The sequence below is a fragment of the Leptonychotes weddellii genome, chromosome 14 (assembly GCF_054177405.1).
Source record: "Leptonychotes weddellii isolate Sample4059 chromosome 14, ASM5417740v2, whole genome shotgun sequence".
In the NCBI taxonomy this organism is placed as follows: domain Eukaryota; kingdom Metazoa; phylum Chordata; class Mammalia; order Carnivora; family Phocidae; genus Leptonychotes; species Leptonychotes weddellii.
The window spans coordinates 76,765,955-76,787,773 of NC_138382.1; the positions used below are offsets into that span (position 1 = coordinate 76,765,955).

The window sequence follows — 21,819 nt, forward strand, 5'->3', positions numbered from 1 at the left end:
GTGACCCATCCTGCTCCTGTTCCTGACACCCTCTGTGACCTTGGACCAGTCCCTCTCCCTCTCTGTCCTCAGGCTCTTTGTTCTCGATGCATCCAAATCGCAGGGCTGGCTGCCTGAGCACTGCGGTGAGAACCCACCCTGGAGGAGGCCAGGAGCACCTGAAATCCACACGTCCCCCTGGAAGATGGAGGAAGCTGTCTGCACAGCCCTGGGAGACAGCACGGCAGGAACCTTCCAGGCGGGTTCAAGAGCCCAGGGCCGCCCAGTGTTGCCAACTCCTTGGCCTCTGCCGGGACCCCCTGCAAGAGTCCTCCCCGCTCCCCTCCCGTGCTTGCCAGGAGTGAGGCCCCTCCTGCCCCCCTACTCTGCACTCCCTCCGGAGCTGGCTTGGCTTCATCAAAAGCAGGGCCCATCAGGGTGGAGGCGGCGATGTGTCAGCTGGTATTCAGGCTCTGGTTGTGCGCTCAGATCGCTCCCCCTCCCCATCTCCCCAAATCCACCCACCCACCCTTTTACCCACTGCTTGGGGCCTTCTGGGTGGCAGCACTCCACAGAGGGAGTCAGAGCGGCAGGCTTGAGCCCTTGGCTGTTGGGGGTGGGTGGACTGACTCACTTGGCCCCCTCCCTGGCGCCGATGGGGCAGCCCCCACACCCCTGGGCGCTGGCACCCGGTCAGGCCCCAGGGTTTTGGAAAAGGAAGCTGCAGCCCCGCGGCGCCTGACCCGTGCCGGCTGAGGATGCGCTCTGCGCGCACCGACCCGCCGGCCCCCGAGCCGGGAGGAGATGTTTAGGCAGCGACCCCCCAGAGCAGGCTCGCTCCCGTGGCTGCCTGCTGGGGCCACCCTGACCGCCGGCCCGCCGGGACGCCCCTGCTGGCGGCGCCCCTCCCCGGGCCGTGGCGTGTCCCCCGAGTCGCGCAGTATTTCCTTCCTGCACCTTTAAGAAGACCGTTGCTCCGTGGTGGGATGGTGTGTTAAAGCCACACAGAGGAAGTTACGCAGCCCGGATCAGACCGAGAGATAAAAGCCCCGATGGTGATCGTGAGAGATGGCAAGAGGATTTAGCCTCGGCATTAACTTGGAGCGGAGTGCAGGGGGGCGGTGAAGCGCCCCGCCATCTGGCCCGCGCCGCGCCTGGGGGGATGCCCCGGCGCCCCGACGAGCAGCCGCGAAGCCCACCCGGGCCGGGGGCTGCCCGGTGCCCGCGCGCCGGTCCTCTCCGAGCCGCCCAGGGGGCCCAAAAAGTTTGCACTTGTTAGAGGCGACCTCCCGCTCGGCCCGGGTCGGGCGATGCGGGCGGCGCGGGCGGCCCCCTCCCCCGGCCCGCGTCTCCGGGACGGCTGCGGGCGGCCCCCCCGGCGGCCGGAGGGCTCCCCAACCCCGATCTGACGGCCGCGGCGGCTGCGGCCACAGCGGCAGCGGGAGCGGCGCGGCGAGGAGCCGCGGCTCGCAGCCCTCCGGCCCGCGCCCCCACCCAGCGCCGGCCAGGGCAGGCGGAGCGCCCGCGGGCGGCGGTCCTCGGCCTCCCGGGTCTGCGCTCCGGGAAGCTGCTCCGAGCCGGGGTAAGGCGGGCGGGGAGAGCCGGCGGGCGCGCGGGGGGGAGAGCGGCTGCAGCTTTGCCAGCCTGGTTTCATTTTTAAAGGGCTTCGGTGACCATGCAAGCTTCCCCGGGCCCCGGGAGCCACTTAAAGCGGCCCAGCAAAGGCTCGGATGCAAAAGTTATTCGGTAGCTGCTGTTACTAGCGGAGGGCTGGAGTCGCCCGAGAGGGGTGTGTGAGTGTGCATTTGTGGGAGCATCTTAAAGGAAAAGCTTGTCTTTCCGGCTGGCTTTTTCCTACCAGGGTCTTTTTCCATCGTGTGTGTGAGCGCGCGCGTGTGTGTGTGTGTGTGCGCGCGCGCGCGCGCGCGCGTGTGTGTGTGTGTGGTGGGGATAGATGTTGCAAGAATGCGTGCCTGTGTTTGTGAAAAGAAAATTAACCCTTCTCTCGCGCTACTCCTCCACCCCAATTTAATCGCCAGCATCGACAGCCCCCCCCCGCCCCCCTCTTCCTCGCATCCCCTTCCCATCTCTCCGAAAACTGGGTCTGTGTGAGTTGCACAGAGAAACTCTTGGCCAGCCAGGCTGGAAACTTCTTTCCGTGCGGGGGAGGGGTGGGCTAATGGGGGAGGGCGCTGAGCAGGGACCGGCTTGGGGACGTGTGGAGTGGAACCTGGAACAGGGCGGCGCGCAGACTGGGGGAGCAGAGGCAGCGGGAAGGCGGGAAGAGGACCGTGGGCTCGCGGGGTCCGCCCGCTCCGAGTAAGTTGCCCGCCCGGGCGGGGGGCGGCGGAGGCCGGGGCGCTGCTGGAAAGCGGCGCCGGGAAAAAGAAGGCAACTAATTCCCGGGCGCTTTGCTCGGTGCCTTCTCTAATTGAGGGAGGCGGTGGCAACGGAGCGGGCATCCTCGGTGCCGGCGGGGCCTTTATTAAAGGCGTGCTTATTAATTGCTGCCGGGGCTTGCACTCAACTTGGGAAAGACAAAACGCAGCTGCGGGACTGTGGGGCACGCCCCTGTGCGATGCACGCCCCTGTCCAGCCCACCCGAAGCTCGGACTCCACCCCGACCCCTCGGCCCAGCCAGGACCGACCCCCACCCCCCGCGCCCAGCCGAGGCCTCCTTCTCGCGCCCCACCCCCCAGCCCTCAACTTTCCGGGGCTCCCCGGCCGCCAAGAGGCCGTAGGGGACGCCGGGAACTGATAGGGCCCCTGTTCCAGGGCTAGGGGGCACCCGGGCCGTGGGTAGCTAAGCTCCAGCGGTGCCCGGAGAACCCCCGGGGACCCGGCCGGGGGTGGAGGGCGGGAAGGTGACCCGGCCGCGGCGGGCTCCCCTTTCCTTCCTAGCCCTCGGGCACCACCCTCTTGAAGGCAGATCTCACTCCGCCCGGCTGCCCCCGATGGGAAGGGAGAGGGAACCTCGGGGTGGGCAGCCCCGGGTACCCCTCCTCCAGTGCCCTCCAGGGGCCTCGCACCCACAGCGCCAAGTTTCCCACGAGGCGAGGGCGCAGCCGGCAACTCCGGGAGGAGCCTGCTCCGAGCCCAGCCAGCTCCGAGAGGCGCTAATTCAATAAGACAGAGAAATCAGAGTTCAGAAATCCTGGTAAAATCTAATTTTCGGGTTTTAATACCCTGGCTATCAGCCCCCCTCGGTTCCTGAGGACTCTTAAAAGAAATAAAGCGCATTGATTCTATTTGTTTCTGGGAGCTGCAGTTTCTTAATAATATCAGGTGAAGATTTATTTTCCAAGGAGAAAACGATCCACCCGGATACAACCTCTTACTCTGAAATTTCCCTGGCTGGCTTCTCACTCCCTGCTTTCCGCCTCGTTATTCCGGAGACTCTTGCTTCTCTCCTCCCTCCTTGTTTGTGTGTGTGTGTGTGTGTGTGTGTGTGTGTGTTTTGTTTCTTTGTTTTTCTTTTTGGCAGAAGCCGACTGTAATATTCGCTTGCTGAGCTCACAATTCTCCCTATAATACCAGCAACGCCCCGTTGATTGACTAGTTGTAAACACATTTGTTACCCCGCCCCCAGCAGATTGGGTTGTTGTTGGCTATCCCCCCGAACACCCCATTTTCCAGGGAATGCGCAGCATTTAAACCAAAAGAACTGCAAACCAATTAATAGATTTCCGAGTTGCTCCGCACTTCGCTCTCGGTGGCCTCCCGGCCTCCCGGCCTCGCTGCCTCCCCGCGCGGGTGCGGCGGACAGCGCAGCCCAACCCCCGAGTAGCCGCTGGTCCTGCAGATGAAGGAAGCCCACAGCCAGCGCCCGGTGTCGCCTCCCGTCAGGAGCTCCCTACCTGTTAGTGAACAGTTGGGAGTCCTCGGCTGGAAGAATTAATTAGGGACCTGCTGTTTTCTGGGCAGCTCGAAGCTTGGGTAGAGGCATCCAAACCTTTGCCGGCAGCGCTATTTTATTTTTACTACATTTTCTCAGGTTGTAAAAATAGTCGCCAGGCGGGTTCTTTCTGAGAGTTTCTAGCAAGGAGCCCATTCAAGGCCAGGCAGGTTCTATAACAGGTTTCTCTTTAAACAGCCAGAGGTGAGCAGTGAAAATGTGGTCCCCCCTCGGCTCCTCATTCATCTCCATCAAGAGCCCTTCAGCCAGAGAAAGGGGGCAGGGGTGGCCTTAATGCAGATTTATGATTCCCCCCCACCCCGCCCCCGACCAAGAGCATGGGGCACTGGCTGGGGGCTTCTTCGGGCAGCGCAGGTGAGGGGCCAGCCCCCTCTGGACAATGTCCACCTCCCCGGTTTGTCATTTTTGGCAGCAGTGTGTTGTGTCTGGGGGGAGAATGGGTTTCATGGAAACGTGATTAACTCTTCAGGGACTTATCTGTGCACAATGTGGCCCGAGAAGGTGTCAGGTGAGAATCATGCTGAGGTTAGCAGCAATGCCGAAGCAGTTTGGGGATTAAGAGGCAATAATCATAGGTATAATAATCAGAATAATTAATAACGCGGGTGCTTCTTCTGTGACTCATTGCATAACCTTTGCCCTGTTGGCTAGTATTTTTGGCCAGGATCCCACACTGGCCGGACTCAGATTCTCCTGGTGATGTATCCAGTGTCTGGGAACACACCACATTACTGGAGTCATGTTTTCTGCAATGTAACATTTGTCTCAGTTATAGCTATTTGGGCTCTTAAATAATTATCAGTAGCTTAAAATAGTAAAGCAATAATCATAATAGTGACTCATTTGTAGACACACCCTCCGAAGATGATTGCAAAATTTTGGCCTTGATCAGAAAAATCTAATATGACAAACCATCGTCACTTCTGCGGAAGTCCTCACTGTCCCTAGTTTCTTAGCGCTGAAAATTAAATTGACCATTGCAGAATTTGGGGAGAGATTTATCGGCACCCGGTTCTTACTTGTTGGCCCCCACTTGGATCTGTACCTGTCTGTAGAGGCTCGTCGGCTCCTATGGTGACAGCTTTGGCATTTTGACTTTTTGGTCACGGTATTCAAAGCCACCACTCAATCTTGACCCCTGAGCATGTCCTGGGAAGTCGGTGACCCCAAGCAGGGGCACTTCTGCTGCCCTAACACCCCCAGAAGAGAGGGGGGGAAAGTGAGTCACCTTTTAAATAATGTGCCCAATCTCCAAATGTGCAACTCTGATATTAATAAAAATAACCCAGTTTTCTCGGGAGACCTTGCTAATGCAGCTTCATCTTTTGCACATTTTGCCAGAGAGCTTTTGTTCTTATACATCTTTATCGTTCCCCCCCTTCTCTTTTTAATTTGTTGCAGGTGTTGTTGCTAATGAGCTCTCTCTCCTCCCCTCTTACAATGAAAGACAAGCCAGCCCCCGGGTACCTGGATGGATTGAGAGCCGAAGTGTCAGAAACTTCATAATAAGTTGCCGATGGCTACCAGCCAAGGTCAGCTGGCCCCCATTAGTGCCTGTCCCCACAAAGCAGAGCCAAATAAGCTTCTCCCCAGTTAAAAACCTCAGTCGCTTTTTTATGTTGCAGTCCAGCCACACAATTGTTGTCACTTTAAGCCCACATGAAAAGAAATCTCTTTTATTGGTCTGAGATGCCAGCCCAGCCCCACAGAGGGAACATGTTTCCAGCTAACACGTACACCTCCTGATTTTATTTTATCTTTACAATGCAGGCTGGAGGGTTGTTTTGCAGTTGTGTTGAGCACATCACACATTCAGGGCCCTTTAAAGACCTGGATTGATTGGAAGGACAAAAATTAAAAGCAATCTGATCCGACCTCATGCCAGATCCCTGAGGATTTGCTCCCTTTCCCATTTCCATCCACTGTCACAATTTGAGAGCCTGCCTGATTTGATCAGATTCACCTCTGGGAGAGGTGCAATGCCAAGGTTAGGAGGACACAAAGTTATGGGCAACTTTTTGATCTGCCCATCAGCAGTCTGAGAAACGCTGGCTCTGAGTTTTCCGAGTCAGCCTTTGGGAAGAAACAAGTTCCTCGCTCTTTGCAACCCGGCCGTGTTCGAGTCCCTGGGACATCCAGCCACCGTTGCCTGGTAGATGTGGCGCTTTCCATGCTGAGGCCGAGAGTCCCGCCTGACCCAGTCGCTGCCTCTCCAGGGCCTCTCTGGGCCACGCCCCTGCGGACTGCTCAGCCATGCTGCACCTGCTCGCACTTTTCCTGCACTGCCTCCCACTGGCCTCTGGGGACTACGACATCTGCAAATCCTGGGTGACCACCGATGAGGGCCCCACCTGGGAGTTCTACGCCTGCCAGCCCAAGGTGATGCGGCTGAAGGACTACGTCAAGGTGAAGGTGGAGCCCTCAGGCATCACGTGCGGAGACCCCCCTGAGAGATTCTGCTCCCACGTAAGTCAGCAGCCCCCCCACCCCCCGCTGTTCTGTTTGCTCAGGCCAAGGGGGAGGGGGTCTGGGACAGACTGGTGATGGCTGAGCAGAATGGGAGGACCAGATGCAAGGTTGACTTTCCCGCATCTCGGATTGGGAGCAGATGGCTGTCCCACCTTGGAGAAGTGCCAAAGCAAAGGCCACCCCCAGGGCTCTGTGGTCATGTGATGTCATTCTCTGGGATGGGTACCTTCTTGACCAGCTGACCACCAGATCGTTTTCTCTTGGGAAGACCATGGTAGTGATAGTTCCTGGGCTGGCCGGTGCAGACAAGCCCCGCCTCCGTAGTCAGGAAGTCAGGATCCTGGGCGAGGGAGCAGGGCACGCACTCTTTGCAATGTTGCACTCTGTTCAATCCTTCTGCGGGACCACGTCCTATCCCACCTGATCCAATGCAGCAGACGGTTTTGCCAGGTCAGCGTATGCCACTCACAGAGCTGGAACTCTGCGGGGGGAAGGTTTGATGGATGTGCAGGGGGGATTCATAAGGGTGGAAGGAGTCAGACCAGGATGGACGGTGTGGCTGGCTCTCTTTTCAACCCCACCCCTATGTTCGGTGACTGCAGCCACTGGCTAAGTCAAGGGGACGGCGGCTGCTCAGGGGTTGTCACTTGAGCCCTTAATTAGAGGAGGATGGGGTCTTAGAGCCATGGACTACTTCAGTAGTCAGTGTTACCAACAACAACAGCGGTCATAATAGCCGGGACCATTCATGGGAGCCCCTTGCGTGCGGGCTAAGAGCTTGCTATGCAAGTCCCCCCGTCAGCTCAGCCAGGCTGATTCTCTGCTGTATAAGGGAGGAGTTTGGGGGGTGGGCTCTGAACCAGTGGCAGCTCTGGGCCTCTGATCCATCGTCTGTAAAATGGGCATTGTAGGGGCAAGTGAGCTGATTCACACATGTAAAATGCTGAGTAGGGCCTGACACAGAGCAGTGCCCCACAGATGGTAGCTCTTGTCATTCTTGTTGTACAGATGGAGAAACTGAGGCTCAAAGTCCCACCAGGAAGTGGTAAAGCTGTGATTCAAGTGTCTGGCTCCGAAGTCACTGAGCTAAGCTGCCTGCCAAGAGGGGCCTTCCCACTTGGCAGTGCCTTTGACCCCCACCCCCACCCCCGTGCCCGGCAGGAGGCTGGGCCAGGCAGCCAGGCTGCAGGAGCTGATGGGAGGGGCTCATCGTCACCTTTGGGGTGGCTGCAGTCTCCATGTGTCCTTGAGGGAGGCTCCGGGTCTCTGGGCTTATGGCTGGACTGAGCAGGTATCCCCACGGGGCTCCTGAGGACGCCTCAGTCCCATGGGGAGCTGCATTCCTATCACAGAGCAGTCAGCCTGGGAAGGTAGCTTCCCGCTTGGACAGTCAGCAGTCAGTCGCGAGGCTGTCACTGTGGATGGTGGCTGGGCCGAGGGAGCCAGCTGGGGAGGGAGGGAGGGAGGGAAGAAAGCAACACAGGGCTGGGGGGAGGTTGCTGGATAGCTCCTGGGGACCACTGCACTGGGGATCCCAGGGCCTCACTGGCTCAGGGATGAGCGAGGGGGTTAGCTCCTGAAGGTCAGGGGCAAAGCCATGTTGTGGGGCGGGGGGCGGGAGGGCAGTGGAGCCCAGGTCTGAGCCTGAACATTAGGCTGGCAACCCAGCCCAGTTCATGCAAAGACTTCTCTACACATTCCCCGAACAGTCAACCTCTGCCTCTCGTATTAGAGTCTTGACTGTATTCCTTCTTTTAAATATTAATCATTGCCTTAATGTACTGGGGGGAAGGGTGTGGGACAGGGCAGCTAAATCATAATTCATTGGACCAGCTTCTGGTCAAGGGCTTGAGGGGTGGAGATGGCCATCAGATGCAAGTCTGAGGCCCTCTCCTGGCCAAAGCTGGCTCAGGATGCCCTTAGCTCTGGACGTCTGCCCTGCCCCCACCCACTCTCACAGGGAGGACCCAGGGCAGCTGCCAGGGTGGGGTGGTCACGTCACCACCCCCCTAATCCTAAGGCTGCCCCACCTGCCCAGGCAGGTGTCATTGAGCGCTGGGGTCTGGGAGGAGCTGGGAGCCCTTCTTTCCTGGGAAGACAGGAGGGGAAGAGTAGCGTCTTCAACATCTCCCACATAGGTGGGTCCTCAGTGTCTCCACACCTGTCTGATGGACTTAAATATTTCATTACAGGCTGCCATCCCGCTCTGCCTTTGATTATAAATGTGCGGCCAACAAGAATGGGGACTGTGCCTGGCAGGCGGAGGGGGGCTGGCTTCTGCAGGGAGCAGGGGGTCACATCCAGATAGATTCAAACCCTTGTGCAGGCTCCCCTGAGCAGGTCCTGTGTGGGTCTCATTTAATCATCTCCAGGATGCTCTGAGGTGGGTAGTGTTCTAATCCTGTTTTAGGGATTAGACAGTGTTGCCTAAATCCTGCCAAGGTCACTCAGTTTCAAAGGCAGCTGAGGGGGGGCGGGCAACTTATCTGCAGCCAGAGCCTGTGCTTACTCCCCAGGTGGCTCGGCCTCCCCTCTCTGAGCTTCAGTTCCCTCCCCTGTAAAGGCTAATACTGTATGCGGGGCACAGGGCTGGCCGGGGGAGCCGCCTGGCACACAGTAGGGGCTCAATGTGCAGTAGGTGTTATGAGCTTATTATTATTGTTAGGACGCCCTCAGCTGTGTCCCTGGCTTTTCTTCTTTGCCTCTGTCCAGCCTGGAGGACGCCGCGCCCCGTATTTCTGGTCTCTGGGCAGCTGGCCTACGCTGGGTGGTCAGGGAGCTCGGACTCTTGCAGGCATGGTCAGCGGTGTGAACCACCAGGGGGCGCCCTAATGGTAGCCAGCCACCCACTGACCTGTTAGCCGGGCCAGTGCCCAGGGGGTCCCTGTGGCCACTGCTGGACCTGTCCCCACATCCAGCCAACGGGTGTGTGAGCCCTGGAGCAGCCCCAGGGTGCAAGGGGGGCCATGAGGCAGCCACCATTTTCAGGGTTCAGGGTGCAGACCCTCCCTCCCGCCAGGCTTCCCGTCCTTCCGCAAGGCCACCTGAGAACTGAATTGTAAATTCCAGCCTGGCGAGGAAGGGGAGGGGGGAGAAGACCAAGATAAATGAATAAATAAAAACCTATCCGCTCTAAATGCACAATGAGAATTAATAGGGATGAGCTCTCAACCAAGGATCCGAGGGCAAGGGCAAAATTTCAATGAGGACTGCAGGAGAGGACAGGCAGCCCTCCACCCTCCATTCTGGGCCAGCGGGAGAGGGCCAGCCTGGCCACGCTGCAGGGCCCAGGGGCGGGGGAGGTGGTACCCACAGAGGCTTCTCAACCCTTGTGCTGTTGGGTATGGGGAGCAGCCCCACAGTGCCCCAAAACACTCTCCTTGTGCCTCTGGAGACAAAAGCTAACCCTTGAGCCTCAGGAGAGAGATGGTGAGGAAGGGGGGAGGTGGGGAAGAGCAAGGGGGTGGGGTGCTGGCCACAGACCAGGCGGGTGGTGTTTAAAGCGATCCTACAGGTCCCCACTTGCTACCTAAAGTGTAGTCCTTGGACTCACCTTGTTAAAAATGCAGAATCCCAGGCCCAGCCCCAGACTGCTGAGTCAGAAACTGCATTTTAACAAGAGATCCAGGTGATTCAGAGGCATGCAGGGTATGGTCTGAGAAACGGCTGCCCTATGTAATTGCTTGGTGGTGGGTGCACCCCGTGGCTGATGTTCCCGGGGGATCTTTGTGGGTTACGTGGTGAGTCCCTGTAGAAGGAGATGTTGAGGAGCAGGAGGCCCGGGGGTGAGGGGTGGAGCTGGGAGCTGATGTCCCTGAGACCCTCTGGAAGCTTCCACAGAGAAGCTGTGGGTATCCTGTCTAGAAAACACAGACCTAGGGTCTGAGGACCCAAGCCCCCATCCCAGCTCTGCCATTCTCAGGCAGGGTGATCTGGAGCAAGTCATTTAGATTCTCTGAACCTCAGGTTCCTCATCTGTAACTGGGGGGGTGACTTGCCCGCCCCACCAGCTTCCTGGGAGAAGGAAATGCTTCTCTCAGAATATCTACAAGTGCTTGAAGAGAGTGAGTTCTGTTCTAGCGTCAGACTTTGATATGATCATTAATCCAATCTTGATCCTCTTGATTTTGAAATAGATGAACATTAAACTTTTTATCCAAGACCTTACATGCACAGGAGTCTTGGTCTTGGGCTTGACAGGGAAATCAAGAAAAGGCCATGAAGGTGTGTCTTTGAGCACCCTTCTTCCTCAGCACCTGCTTTACCTTCTCTGTGCCTCAGTTTACCTAAATGCAGAGCACATGGCCCTATCTCCCCGCCCAAGGGGACATTTGGGCTGATTAAGACAGATGGCAAGTGGATCCTTGAGTCCTCGAGCCCCTCCTCACCGTGACATTGAACACCATATGTAGAATCAAGGTCATAGATGTCCCGCCTTCTGCCTGACCTCAATGTTCACGAAATGTTCCCACCAAGGAGTGCCAAGCTGACGGCCCGCTGGCTCAGGCCTCCTTCCCCCTCTGTGTTCCTGGCCCCCAAACCTGAAGGGGAGAGCATGCAGAACACCTCATCCCCGCCCCCTCCTCTCCTCAAAGAGAGAGCACGGCAGATGTTACCAACATACACTACTAACAAGGCGTGGGGAGACAGAGCTGATGTGGTGGGAACCCCGGAGGGATGCAGGCCCATCACTCCGGCTGACCCTGCGTGCTCCAGCCTGCCACGCTTCTCACCTTGCCCTTGCCTGGGCCGCCTCCTCTACCCGGAATGTCTTCCCTTGCTTCCTTCATTCCCAAGGCTTCCACATTTACCTGGAAAACCCCAGCTCAGTTTTCAAGGTTCAGGTTGGACCCCACCTCCTCCAGGAGGCTCTCTCTGATTCCTTAACCCAGGTGGGTAGAGAGGCCCCCATCTGGTCACATCCCTGTCATTGTGCTCACTGACATTGGCCTAGTGGTTTAGGGCTCGGGTCCTAGGGGCAGAGAGATAGAGGTTAGAACCCCGTGCTGTGGGACCTTTGGCATGAGGCTTAACCTCTCTGAGCCTTATTTCCTCAAATTGCTGCTATTAAAGGATACACAATCACGACTGTCATGAGCACAGCCCCTGGCATATGACCGATACTCATTCATGTGGGCTGTTGTGCTCCTGGTGTTTGCTTTTGCCTTGGACTGTGAGCTCCCCAGAAGTAGGGCCGTCTCATCTTTCCGTCCCCAGCACCTCCCTCTTGGCTCAGTCAGTGCGAGGTAAGTGTTTAATGAACAAATGGTTGGGCCAGTGGAAGGTCGGTGTGATCCGGGAAGACTTCTCAGAGGAGGAGAGATTAGAACTGAATCTTACAGGAAGAACTAGGGTTTCGATCAGGGCAGAGGAAGCACCTAAATCTCCTGCGTGTCTCCATCGGAGCCCCTGGTTTGTGGGATTTGCGATCGGATAACACCAGGAGGTCTGCACAGCTCTGTTCTTAAGTAGGAAGCAACTTTAGAACCTGAGCTTCACCCAACCCTTAGTTAAGGCGGCTCATTCTGTTGAAATGCCTGAGGCAGGGCCCAGCTCAGGACAAGAATAGTTCCATGCATGACATCTTGTTGCACAGTGAAGTCTCCTTCCTGGGGAGCAGTTGAGTGACAGGCCCGGGGCAGCGCTGCTGGGAGGTCAGCGCCCACACGCGTGAGATCCTTGCCCCTTACTTTTCTTAAGGGAATGGCTTTGGGTCCAGACACCCCATGGAGGGTGGGCACAGTGCAACTGGAGTGCAGTGGGGAGGGGAAAGGGCCTGGAAGGGACAGCTTTCCAAAGAGTGTCAGAAGATCTAGAACTTTCCAGCGTACACATCCCTGCCTTCCCCAAGCTCGTCTTCCTCTTCCATCTCTACACTCTCCAGCCTTGGTTTTTAATATATTTTCATGTTTCTCCTGCGTTGCATGTATTATCATCAGCTGCCTCAAACCCCTGTGCAGGGAGGAAGGGGATGGACAGATGGACAGACAGACAGACGGGCAGACTACCCCCGCTGTGGATGAGAACTTGGGATCCGGGAAGGGGCAAATGCGAGCTGCAGTTATCCCATCCCTCTGGGTTGTGAGACTTTGGCTAAGTCCCCTGTGCTACGAGGCTCGATTTTCTCATCTGAACATTGGGATGGCAGCAACCACAGGCTCAGAGGAAGGCTGACGGATGAGATGAGACAAGCCTCAGAGAGCCCTCAGCTGGGTGCCTGGCACAGAATGAATGTTCCCAAAAAAGGGATTTTCTTTTTCCATCCCAGAACTTAGCTGGAGAGACAAAAGGAGTGACAGTAGAGCATAACAGACAGAAGATGATGCTGTTGACCAGGCAAGGAATGGGAGGTAGAGTCCACGTGCACTGTGGGGGTCCAGAGATGGGGGGCCCGGGTCGGAGGGATTCAGAAGAGTGACGGCTCGCTCGGAGGGAATGGCATGTACAAGGTCATGGGGTGGGGGGTGCAGGGAACATGAGGGGGGAGCGCATGGATGCCAGGGAGGGGACAAGCCATGCGACCTCCTCCTCCCATGTAACCCCCCCGCCCCCCGTAAGCCTATGGGCGGGGTGTTTACTGTACCATCAGGCAGATGGATAGAGAGACCAAGGCTTCCCTAGGTCCACTCAGGGGTGGAGCTGGGATTCACCCTTCTTCTGTCTGGCTCTTAATGTTGGGAGGAGGGGGTGTCAGGCCAAGGATGTGGTGGCAGGGAGGGGAGGAGGGGAACAGTGGGCAGGCAGAGGCCCGAGGGAGCCCCTGAGCCCAGGGGCCGGAACAGAGCATGGCAGGCTCAAAGGAGCGGGGCCCCTCGCCGCCTGGCCCTGGCCACCCCAGGACCGGGGCCCAAGCTGTAGAGTCCCATTCCCATCCCACGGCCCCCGTGGCCCAGGCTCCCCGGCCTCAGACCTGGCCAGGGTCCATCTGGCCCACGACGCGCGCGGGGCACCAAGTGCCGAGGAAACTAGGAAGTGGCAGATGATGCGGAAACTGGTTCTGCTCGGCTTCGCTTTGCAGGTTCTGATCTGTTTTTCTTCAGCAGCAGATTTGCTTAAATATATGAAAATGTGTTTCTAATTCCCTGAGCACACACCAACTGCTGGCGGGAGGGGGGAGGGCAGCGTGTGAGAGCAGAACGAGCACAGGAGGGGAGCCGGGCGGTACCAGGTTCTGGCAAAGTCTCCTTGCTGCTGGTACACCAGGTCAAGCCCCTTAGCCTCAGTTTCCCCCACTGTGCCAAGATGTGGTGTGCGTAGATTCACCAGCGCTCCTGGAGGATGGCCAAGTAGATTCTGGGAGTTTGGAGAAATCTAGGCTAGGGTTCAGCTTTGGTCACAGGCAAACAAAATGGGGGATCCCAGCGCAGATAGAGGGGTTCTGAGTGCTGAGCACAGCGCTAGACATCTTTTTTTCAAGTTCAAACTCCTTTATTGTAGTATTCTCACAAACGAAAATCAAAATAAAGAAAAATAAAGCTAAGCACTAAAAATATAACAGTACATCACATAATTTCCCTCTGGTTTTCTAAATTCTTTTTTTTAATTGAGATGTAATTACTGTATAACACTGTATTCGTTTTAGGTGTACAACATAACAATTTTATATATGTAGATACTACAGAATGATCACCACAATAAACTTAGTTAACATCCATCACTGCACACGGTTAAAGGTTTTTTTTTTTTTCTTTTGATGAGGCCATTTTTAAAAGAATTTAAAACTCTTTTAAAATTGAGGTGAGGGCACCTGGGTGGCTCAGTCGTTAAGCGTCTGCCTTCGGCTCAGGTCATGATCCCAGGGTCCTGGGATCGAGTCCCACATCGGGCTCCCTGCTCGGCAGGAAGCCTGCTTCTCCCTCTCCCACTCCCCCTGCTTGTGTTCCTACTCTCGCTATCTCTCTGTCAAATAAATAAATAAAATCTTTAAAAATAAAAAAAATAAAATAAATAAAATAAAATTGAGGTGAAATTCACATGGCATGAAATGAACCATTAACATTTTTTATTGCAGTAAAATATATAGACCATAAAATTTGCCTTTTTAACTGTTTTTAAGGATACAGTTTCATAGCATTTAGTACACTCAAATTGTTGTGTGACCACCGCTTCTCTGTAGTTCTGAGACATTTTTAATTACCCCAAAAGGAAATCCCTGTCTCCATTAGCTCTCACTCCCCAGGCCCTGGGGACCACTAGTCAGCTTCCTGTCTCTATGGATTTGCCTATCCTCGACCCTTCTTGCAAATGGAATCATACGACATGTGACTTTTTGTGCCTGGCTTCTTTCACTTAGCAGTACGTTCTCGAGGTTTGTCATGTTGGGGCAGTTGTCAGTACTTCGTTCCATTTTTAAGGCTGAATAAGATTCCGTTGTATGGATAGAGTACATTTTATGCCTTCGTGCACCTGTTGATGGACATCTGGGTTGCTTTTACTTTGGGGCTGTTACGGATAATGCTGCTGTGTCCATTTGTGTACACTTTTTGTGTGGACATTGCTCTGCGACATATACCTAGGAGTGGAATTGCTGGGTCATATGGTAATTCCATATTTAAGTTTTTGAGGAACCGCCAAACTGTTGTTCACATCAGCCAGACCACTTTCCATTCCCCCCAGCACGGGACACGGTTCCAATTTCTCCACATCCTCACCAGCACTGCGTATTTCCCATTTTTGTTTTTTATTATTATGGCCAACCTAGTGCGTGTGAAGAGACATCTCATATGGTTCTGATTTGTCTTTCTCTAGTGACTAATGATGCTGGGCATCCTGGGCTTATCGACCACTTGTGTATCTTCTGCGGAGAAATATGTATTCATGTCTTTTGCCCATTTTTTTCACGGGGTTGTCTTTTTGTTGTTGATTTGTACATGTCCTTTATGTATGCTAGGTGCTAGATCCTTATCAGATATATGATTTGCAAATATTTCCCCCACTCGACGGTTAGTCTTTTCACTCTCTTGATTGTGTCCTTTAATGCACAACATTTTTTTTTTATTTTAGTGAAATCTAATTGATCTATTTTTTTTCCTTTTGTTGCTCGTGCTTTGGATGTCATATCAGAGAAACCATTGCTAAATCCAAGGTCGTGAATGTTTACCCCCATGTGTTCTTCTAAGACTTTTGTAGTTTTTGCTCTCGTGTCTAGATCTTTGATCCATTTTGGTATATGGTGTACAATAAGCATCTGGCTTCCTTCTTTTGCACGAGGATAGCTAGTTCTCCCAGCACCATTTGTTGGCGAGACTCTTCTTTCTCCATTAAATGCTCTTGTCATCCTCGTGGACAATCCACTGACCGTCGATGGAGGGTTGACGTCTGGGCTCTCCATCTTTTCCCTGGAAACACTGAGCATCCCGTGCACAGTGTCTCCTTGGGCCCTCCCAAATGCCCTACAGGGTAAAAACTACTTTCCCCATTTTACAGATGAGGAAGCTGGGCCCCAGGGCTAAGTGGAGAGTCTGGGCTTGAACTCAGATCACAGGCATTTAATGTGATGCCGTGGTGAAGCCTAAGGAGGGGGAGCCCAAATGCTCACGCCCTCTCTCTCCCTTTCTCTCCCCTCCCTCTTTTCCTCCTCCGTGTCTCCTTTTTTTCTGACCTGGCTTTTAGGCTGAGATGTTAGCTTTGATGCTCAGAGGAGGGTAACTGGGGAGGGGTGCCCAACCTGTGACTTCTCTCCGGTCTCGGAGTGTCTCCTCTCCAGCTCCCGCTGCTCCCCCTCCCCGACCTGCTCAGCAGGGCCCCGGAGCCTGGGTGTCATTTTGTCCCACCACAGACATGGGCTGCTAATTATCCTTCGTCTCAAGTAGGGAGTGCAGTTTGGAAGGGGTCTTAGAGATTAGAGGAAACTCAATACCTATGAAGTACCTCATGCCACCTATTCCCATGGGACTAATGGTTCAGGGGAAAGAGGGCTCCTTGGACCGGGCTGCTGGTGTCCCTCTGCCCCCGACCCGGGACCCTGAGCCCCCCACCCCCAGGCAGTCCTAGGGCTCCTGTGAACATGAGGGAAAACTGAGGCCCCACAGGATGGAGTGACTTCCTTGGGCCCCTAGGGAGGGACGGCAGACCCAAGAGTCTCGACTGTAGGTCCTGGGCTCTCCTGAAAGAGGGGACTGGAGCCCTGGGGACATGAGGCGTTCCACACCAGGTCTCTGTCTATGCATTCATGCCCGGGATTTGACCTCACATGATGGCATTTGGTGGGGGATGTGGGATGCCTGCCTGAAAGCCACCTGCCGCCAGTGGGGTGCCCGGGCTGCCCCTTCAGTGTAGATGTGACGTAAGGTTACAGCATTTGCTTTCTGGCCCCCTTGGGTGAGCCCCTGGTGATGGGGCTGCGCTCGAGCTGGCTCTCCATGGCCCAGAGGGCGCCAAGGTCCCCATCCCAGCCTGCCCGCAAGCGGCAGCGCTCCAAGTTGTGGCGGCACCAGGAGAGGTGGACAGGAAGGGGCCCCAGGATCTCAAGGTGTGGCTGTGCAGGGGTCAACTCCTTTAGAGAAATGCAACCTATCTCTCCCTGCAGAAATTTTGCACGTCTGATCTGCCCTCCACACCTAAACCTGGGGACACTCTAGAGCTGCTCCCCCCGCCCCATAAAGGGACTCAGCCCATCATCAACGATCTGGCATCCTTGTCCCCCAGCCATTTGCCCGGGGTGCTGTGGGACCATTTGGACCCCTCAGTGCCTCATTCCAGTTCCCTCCTTCTGCCGTGTCATTTGTCCACTTGACTCCAAGTGTCGACCAGGGAAATAAAAAGAAATGAAACACGACCAGGATATTTCCCCTCGGTCGTAACGGAGTCTGTTGTTGGGCAAAGGTGAGAAGGAGGCCAGTGGGAGATGCAGCCTGTGCGTAACCTTCAAGCTCCCTCCTTCTGCTCCAGCCCACATGGATGGTGGTGCCCTTTTGGGGTTCTTGGGGTGTCCCCTCCCTCTGGGAATCAAGAGACAGCCAAAGGCAGGTGACAGTAGAAGGAGAAGCCAGCTGGCCAAAGGGCACACTGTCCCTGTCCCTGTCCCTGTCCCCGCTCCAGGCCATCTAAAACCCTCACCGACAGCTCTGGGGCAGGCACTGGGCTGGTTCTGGGCTCTCGGGGCCTGGACTCCCCACTGGACTGGCTTCCGGGAGCTGGGTGACCTCAAGGCAAGTCTCGAGTAGAGATTTCCTGCCTGCATGCTCACCCTCAGAACCCCACTGCCTCCCCTGGTTCTGTTTCTAGCCTTTGGGACTTTTAAACTTGGAGAGGGAGTCAGAGAGGGGAAGGGAGAGGGAGAGATAGGGAAAAAACCAGTAATGTTCCAGGCACCCAGGAGGACCCAGAGGGGACAAGCAAAGCCGGAGACCAACCCATACCTCAGCAGCAAAACCCCAGAGCAGGGGCTCCTGCCTTTGGGGATTCATGGTGCTCTTTCAGGAACAACACACACACACACACACACACACACACACACACACACGGTTGCAAACACGTGGGGCTTCCCAGACCACCCTGAGTCCACCCATGGACCCCTATGTTCCCTCTGGGGGCCCTTACACTCAGGAAAATCAATGTTTGTCTTCTTGTAACTGAATGGTCCTATTATCTGAGGATTTTCTTGATTTTACCTCTTTCTCCTCAGAGGACTTATATTTATTGAGCGCCTCCTGTATACCAAGCACTTGACCTAAACAAGCTCATTGAACCCTCACAGAAGACTTCTGGTAGATCCTATATTTATACCCTTGAATACAAGGAACCCGAGGTTCAGAGAGGTTAAGGCATTTTCCCAAAGTCACACAGCATTGAAATAGAGGAGCGTGGCACCTCTACCTTGGGCTGCCTGGCCCCAGCACTTAGCTGCTAACCAGGCCGCTTACAGCTGATGTGAGGCACTCTGAGTAGCTTAGAAAGTGCCTGAAGGATTGAGTTGGTTGTCATCTGTGTGTGTGTGCACACGTGCGTGCCTAGGGCCCTCTGCGTTGGGTGAGCATACTGTCCCTGTCAGCCTCTCCCCCGCCCAGCACACCCTGCCAACCCGAGGAAGGAGGGCTGGGGAGCAGTGAGTGATGGTGGCGGTTACCAGCCCCCCCCCCTTTGAGACATGGCGGAGTCTGCTAATCCACTTATTTGATAATTCACTTATATCATGTCTATTTGGCAGCGGGCACGTTCCCACGCACCAGCTCTGGGGAAGGCGAGATGGCTTTGCCTGGAGGAAGCCGAGCAGTTTTTCTGGGGAAGGAGTGGGAAAAGAAATACACCCAACAATGGACAGTAATGGACCTAAAAATAGAGGGGGGAGGGAGCTGTGGGGAGGGGGAGCGTGGCGGCTGCCTTCCACCAGGCCTGTCTGCCTGGCACGGGCAGCCCGCCCCTTCCCACCCGGGTTCCCCAAATGTCTGGCAGCCTCTCAGCCTGGGGGACAGGCACAGAGAGGGGAGGGGTAGGAAGGAGGGGTGGGGGGGCCAGGTGCCACTCCCAGATGCAGAATTGTCCCATGGCAGGGTCCTCGGGACACTGGCCCCAACCTTGGCTGCACACTGGAACCTCCTGGGCAGCTGAACCGGCCTGAGAGCCGGGACCTACCCCGGGGGTGTGATGCAGCCGGTCCGGGGTGCCCCCAGACGAGGCTAACCTGAGAACCACTGTAAGCGGTACTTCCACATCGGGGAAGGGGGTTCCGACTTTGTGCCTGTCTCCTCCATCCGTCCTATCTCCTCACCCCTGGGCGACCTTCTGGAAGGCTCTGAACCCAGGTGGGCAGCTGGGAATCGGGGAGTGGAAAAGGCAGGGGCCAGGAGCTGTGCAGACTCGGGGGTCTGCCAGGGCCCCGGCTCTCAGCAGGCTGCGAGGTAGAAACTGTGCGCTCCCCGCCCCGCCGGCCACCACACCGTCTCTGGGGCGCGCCTGGGCACTGGGGCTCAGCCAAGCTCCCCAGGTGCTCCCGGGCCCAGCCGAGTGTGAGAACCACCATTGCAGCCTTTCCTAGGACTGCACTGGATCCCTTCCAGCCTGAACTGTCTTGCCATCTTTTAAATTCAAAGGCCAGAGGGGAGAGAGTTCGTTCTTAGAACCGGTCCTCGTACCTGAGCCACAGACATGCCGTCCTTGCTCCAGCCTTGGGTGTGGGGCGGGGGGGTGGGCCGAGGGGTGCCAACTCTCCCCTCCGTGTCCCTCACCCTTTGTTCCCAGGTTCTTTTTTTTTTTTTTTAAGATTTTATTTATTTATTTGAGAGAGAGAATGAGATAGAGAGAGAGAGCATGAGAGGGGGGAGGGTCAGAGGGAGAAGCAGACTCCCCGCCGAGCAGGGAGCCCGATGCGGGACTCGATCCCGGGACTCCAGGATCATGACCTGAGCCGAAGGCAGTCGCCTAACCAACTGAGCCACCCAGGCGCCCCTGTTCCCAGGTTCTTAACCCATCTTCCTGGACGAAGGCTGGCTGGCCAGAGTCAGGGCCTTCCAGCAGCTGCTAAATGTCAAGACGGCTGCTGGCTCCAGGCCGCCCCTTTGCCCTTATCCCCCACGCTCCCCACCAGGCCCCTGCCCTGCCAACTGCATTAACTCATCTCTCCCTGCATCTCTCCCTGTGCAAATTCTGCACAACCAGTCTGGCCTTCATTTGGCCTCGTTGCGTAGGGCACTCCTCTCACAGCCCGGTTAAATCCTCCTAAACCTGTCCATGCCTCGCCCACCCATCTTGCCGGCCTGCCCTTCTGAAATCCCACCTCCCCGAGGAAGGCTTCCTGACCATCCCAGCCAGTTCCCATCCAGGCTTGTCATCTGGGCCATTTGTGGGGACCAAGCCATGGGTGGCTTTTCTGGGGTCACCGCAGAGGGCTCAATGCTCTCGTAAGGGGTCAAAGTGCCCGGGTGACCGGAAGTGTGACCTTAAGTCAGTGCCTGGCCTCTGGGGGCCTCAGGTCCCTCCTCACCTGTGGGGGTGATGGTGATAGCGGGGCTCATGTCATAGAATCGGTGCCCTTCTTTGGATCAACTGTACCAGGCTCCCGAACCTGGCCGGCCATCTGAGTCCCTGCAGCCAGGTTTGGTTGGTTGGCTGGTTTGCTTTCAATCCGGAGCAGAATCTCTGGCCTTAGGGCCGGGGAATATTTGCATACCCTCCCCTTCCAGGAATTCTGATGAGCAGCCAGGTCTGATCCGCTGCTTCCCCACAACTACTTTGCACACAGAGGACCTTCAGAAATAGCGGATGAAGAAGTGAATAAGTAGATGAATGAAACCTTGCGGGCTCAGCCCTGCCACTCCCACCCCCACCAAAGGATTCCTGCACAGAGTGGTGCACCTGTCCAGGGGTATGCCCAGCCGTGTCCAGGTGGAGAAGGCCCAGGAGTCCTTCCTCTCTCCTCTGCCCCACCACTTCTTAACTCCTTGGAGACCAGAAGGGAGAAACCCTTGACCATCTCGGCTTGTGGCTGTTGGCACAGGCCGTCGCCATGCGTCCCCATCCGTCTGGGTGCTGTGTGCACTCCCGAGGCTTTCTATCGAGTTTGGGGGACCCAGACAGGGGACCTGCCGAGGAGGGGGAGTCACTCTGCAAACCTTAATTAAGCTCCTTGCAGGTACCCGGCTCCACCTTTGGGGAGCACACATTAACCCCAGAAGTTGCTAAGGAAAACTGACTGAGTGCTCATCTCTGGGGCGGGAGGGTGAGGTGGCAGTGGTCAGGAACAGATGGCCAAGCAGACATTGCATGGGGTGGGTGGAGGGGAGGAGCTCCAGATGGGGGCTGCCCCATCCTGAAAGCCCCAGGCGGGGCAGGGGCATCAAGAGAGGAAGCAGACTCGAGATGTCTAACAAGGCAGGAAAATGACTTCAATGGGATCATAAAATAGTTTGTAAAGACATCTATGGTGTGAAAATCCCTTCCATTGCCCCTAAACCAGGGAATGCTGATATAATGAGAGGCAGGATAGCATGCTAGGCTGCCCACCCAGCACCTAATTTGCAGCTTCTAACCCCAGTTCTGCCTTTTGCTCACCAAAGTGACATTGGCCGCGTTGCCTAACTATCCTTGCCCCCGTTCATCATCGGAAAAATAAAATTCGGAGTTGTGCCTTAGCTCACAGGATTGTCATGGATAGAGAAAATGAAATTTAGCAGGAAAAATCAGGATCTCAATGCCTGGTGCCAATAAAAATACTCAATGTGGAAGTTGAAGAAAGAAAAATAGAAACTAGGCAGGGAGGGGCATGGGCAGGTGGGGGGCAGTTTGGGTTTGGACTTTATCTCTCAGAAGGGGCAGCCTCTGGGGCTCAGCAGGGGAGCTGAAAGTGCAGGTGTTACTGGTGGTTTATAAAGAGCATCTAGTGGGGGGTGGGGGGCGGGCCGGGCAAAGGTTAGGGGAGGGGCTGCAGGATCAGGCTTCAACCTCACTCCTCTCGGACCTTCCCCTTTCAATGGGTGCTCTGCCCTCCCCCCAGCCCCGGACCTCTTTAGGGACCACCA

At 55.9% G+C, this 21,819-nt stretch overlaps 1 protein-coding gene across 3 annotated transcripts in view; it reads left to right on the top strand.

The window, feature by feature from the left end:
- The first annotated feature begins 1,431 nt into the window (after positions 1-1,431).
- Positions 1,432-21,819, top strand: part of NTNG2 (netrin G2) — a 68,142-nt gene continuing 47,754 nt past the window's right edge. For all 3 annotated transcript variants that reach the window (XM_081803816.1, XM_081803817.1, XM_081803818.1), the window contains exons 1-3: positions 1,432-1,561; positions 5,297-5,427; positions 5,666-6,361. In XM_081803816.1, coding sequence (XP_081659942.1) covers positions 6,149-6,361 — 213 coding nt within the window. In that variant the 5' untranslated portion in view covers positions 1,432-1,561; positions 5,297-5,427; positions 5,666-6,148. The remainder of the gene's footprint in view (positions 1,562-5,296; positions 5,428-5,665; positions 6,362-21,819) is intronic.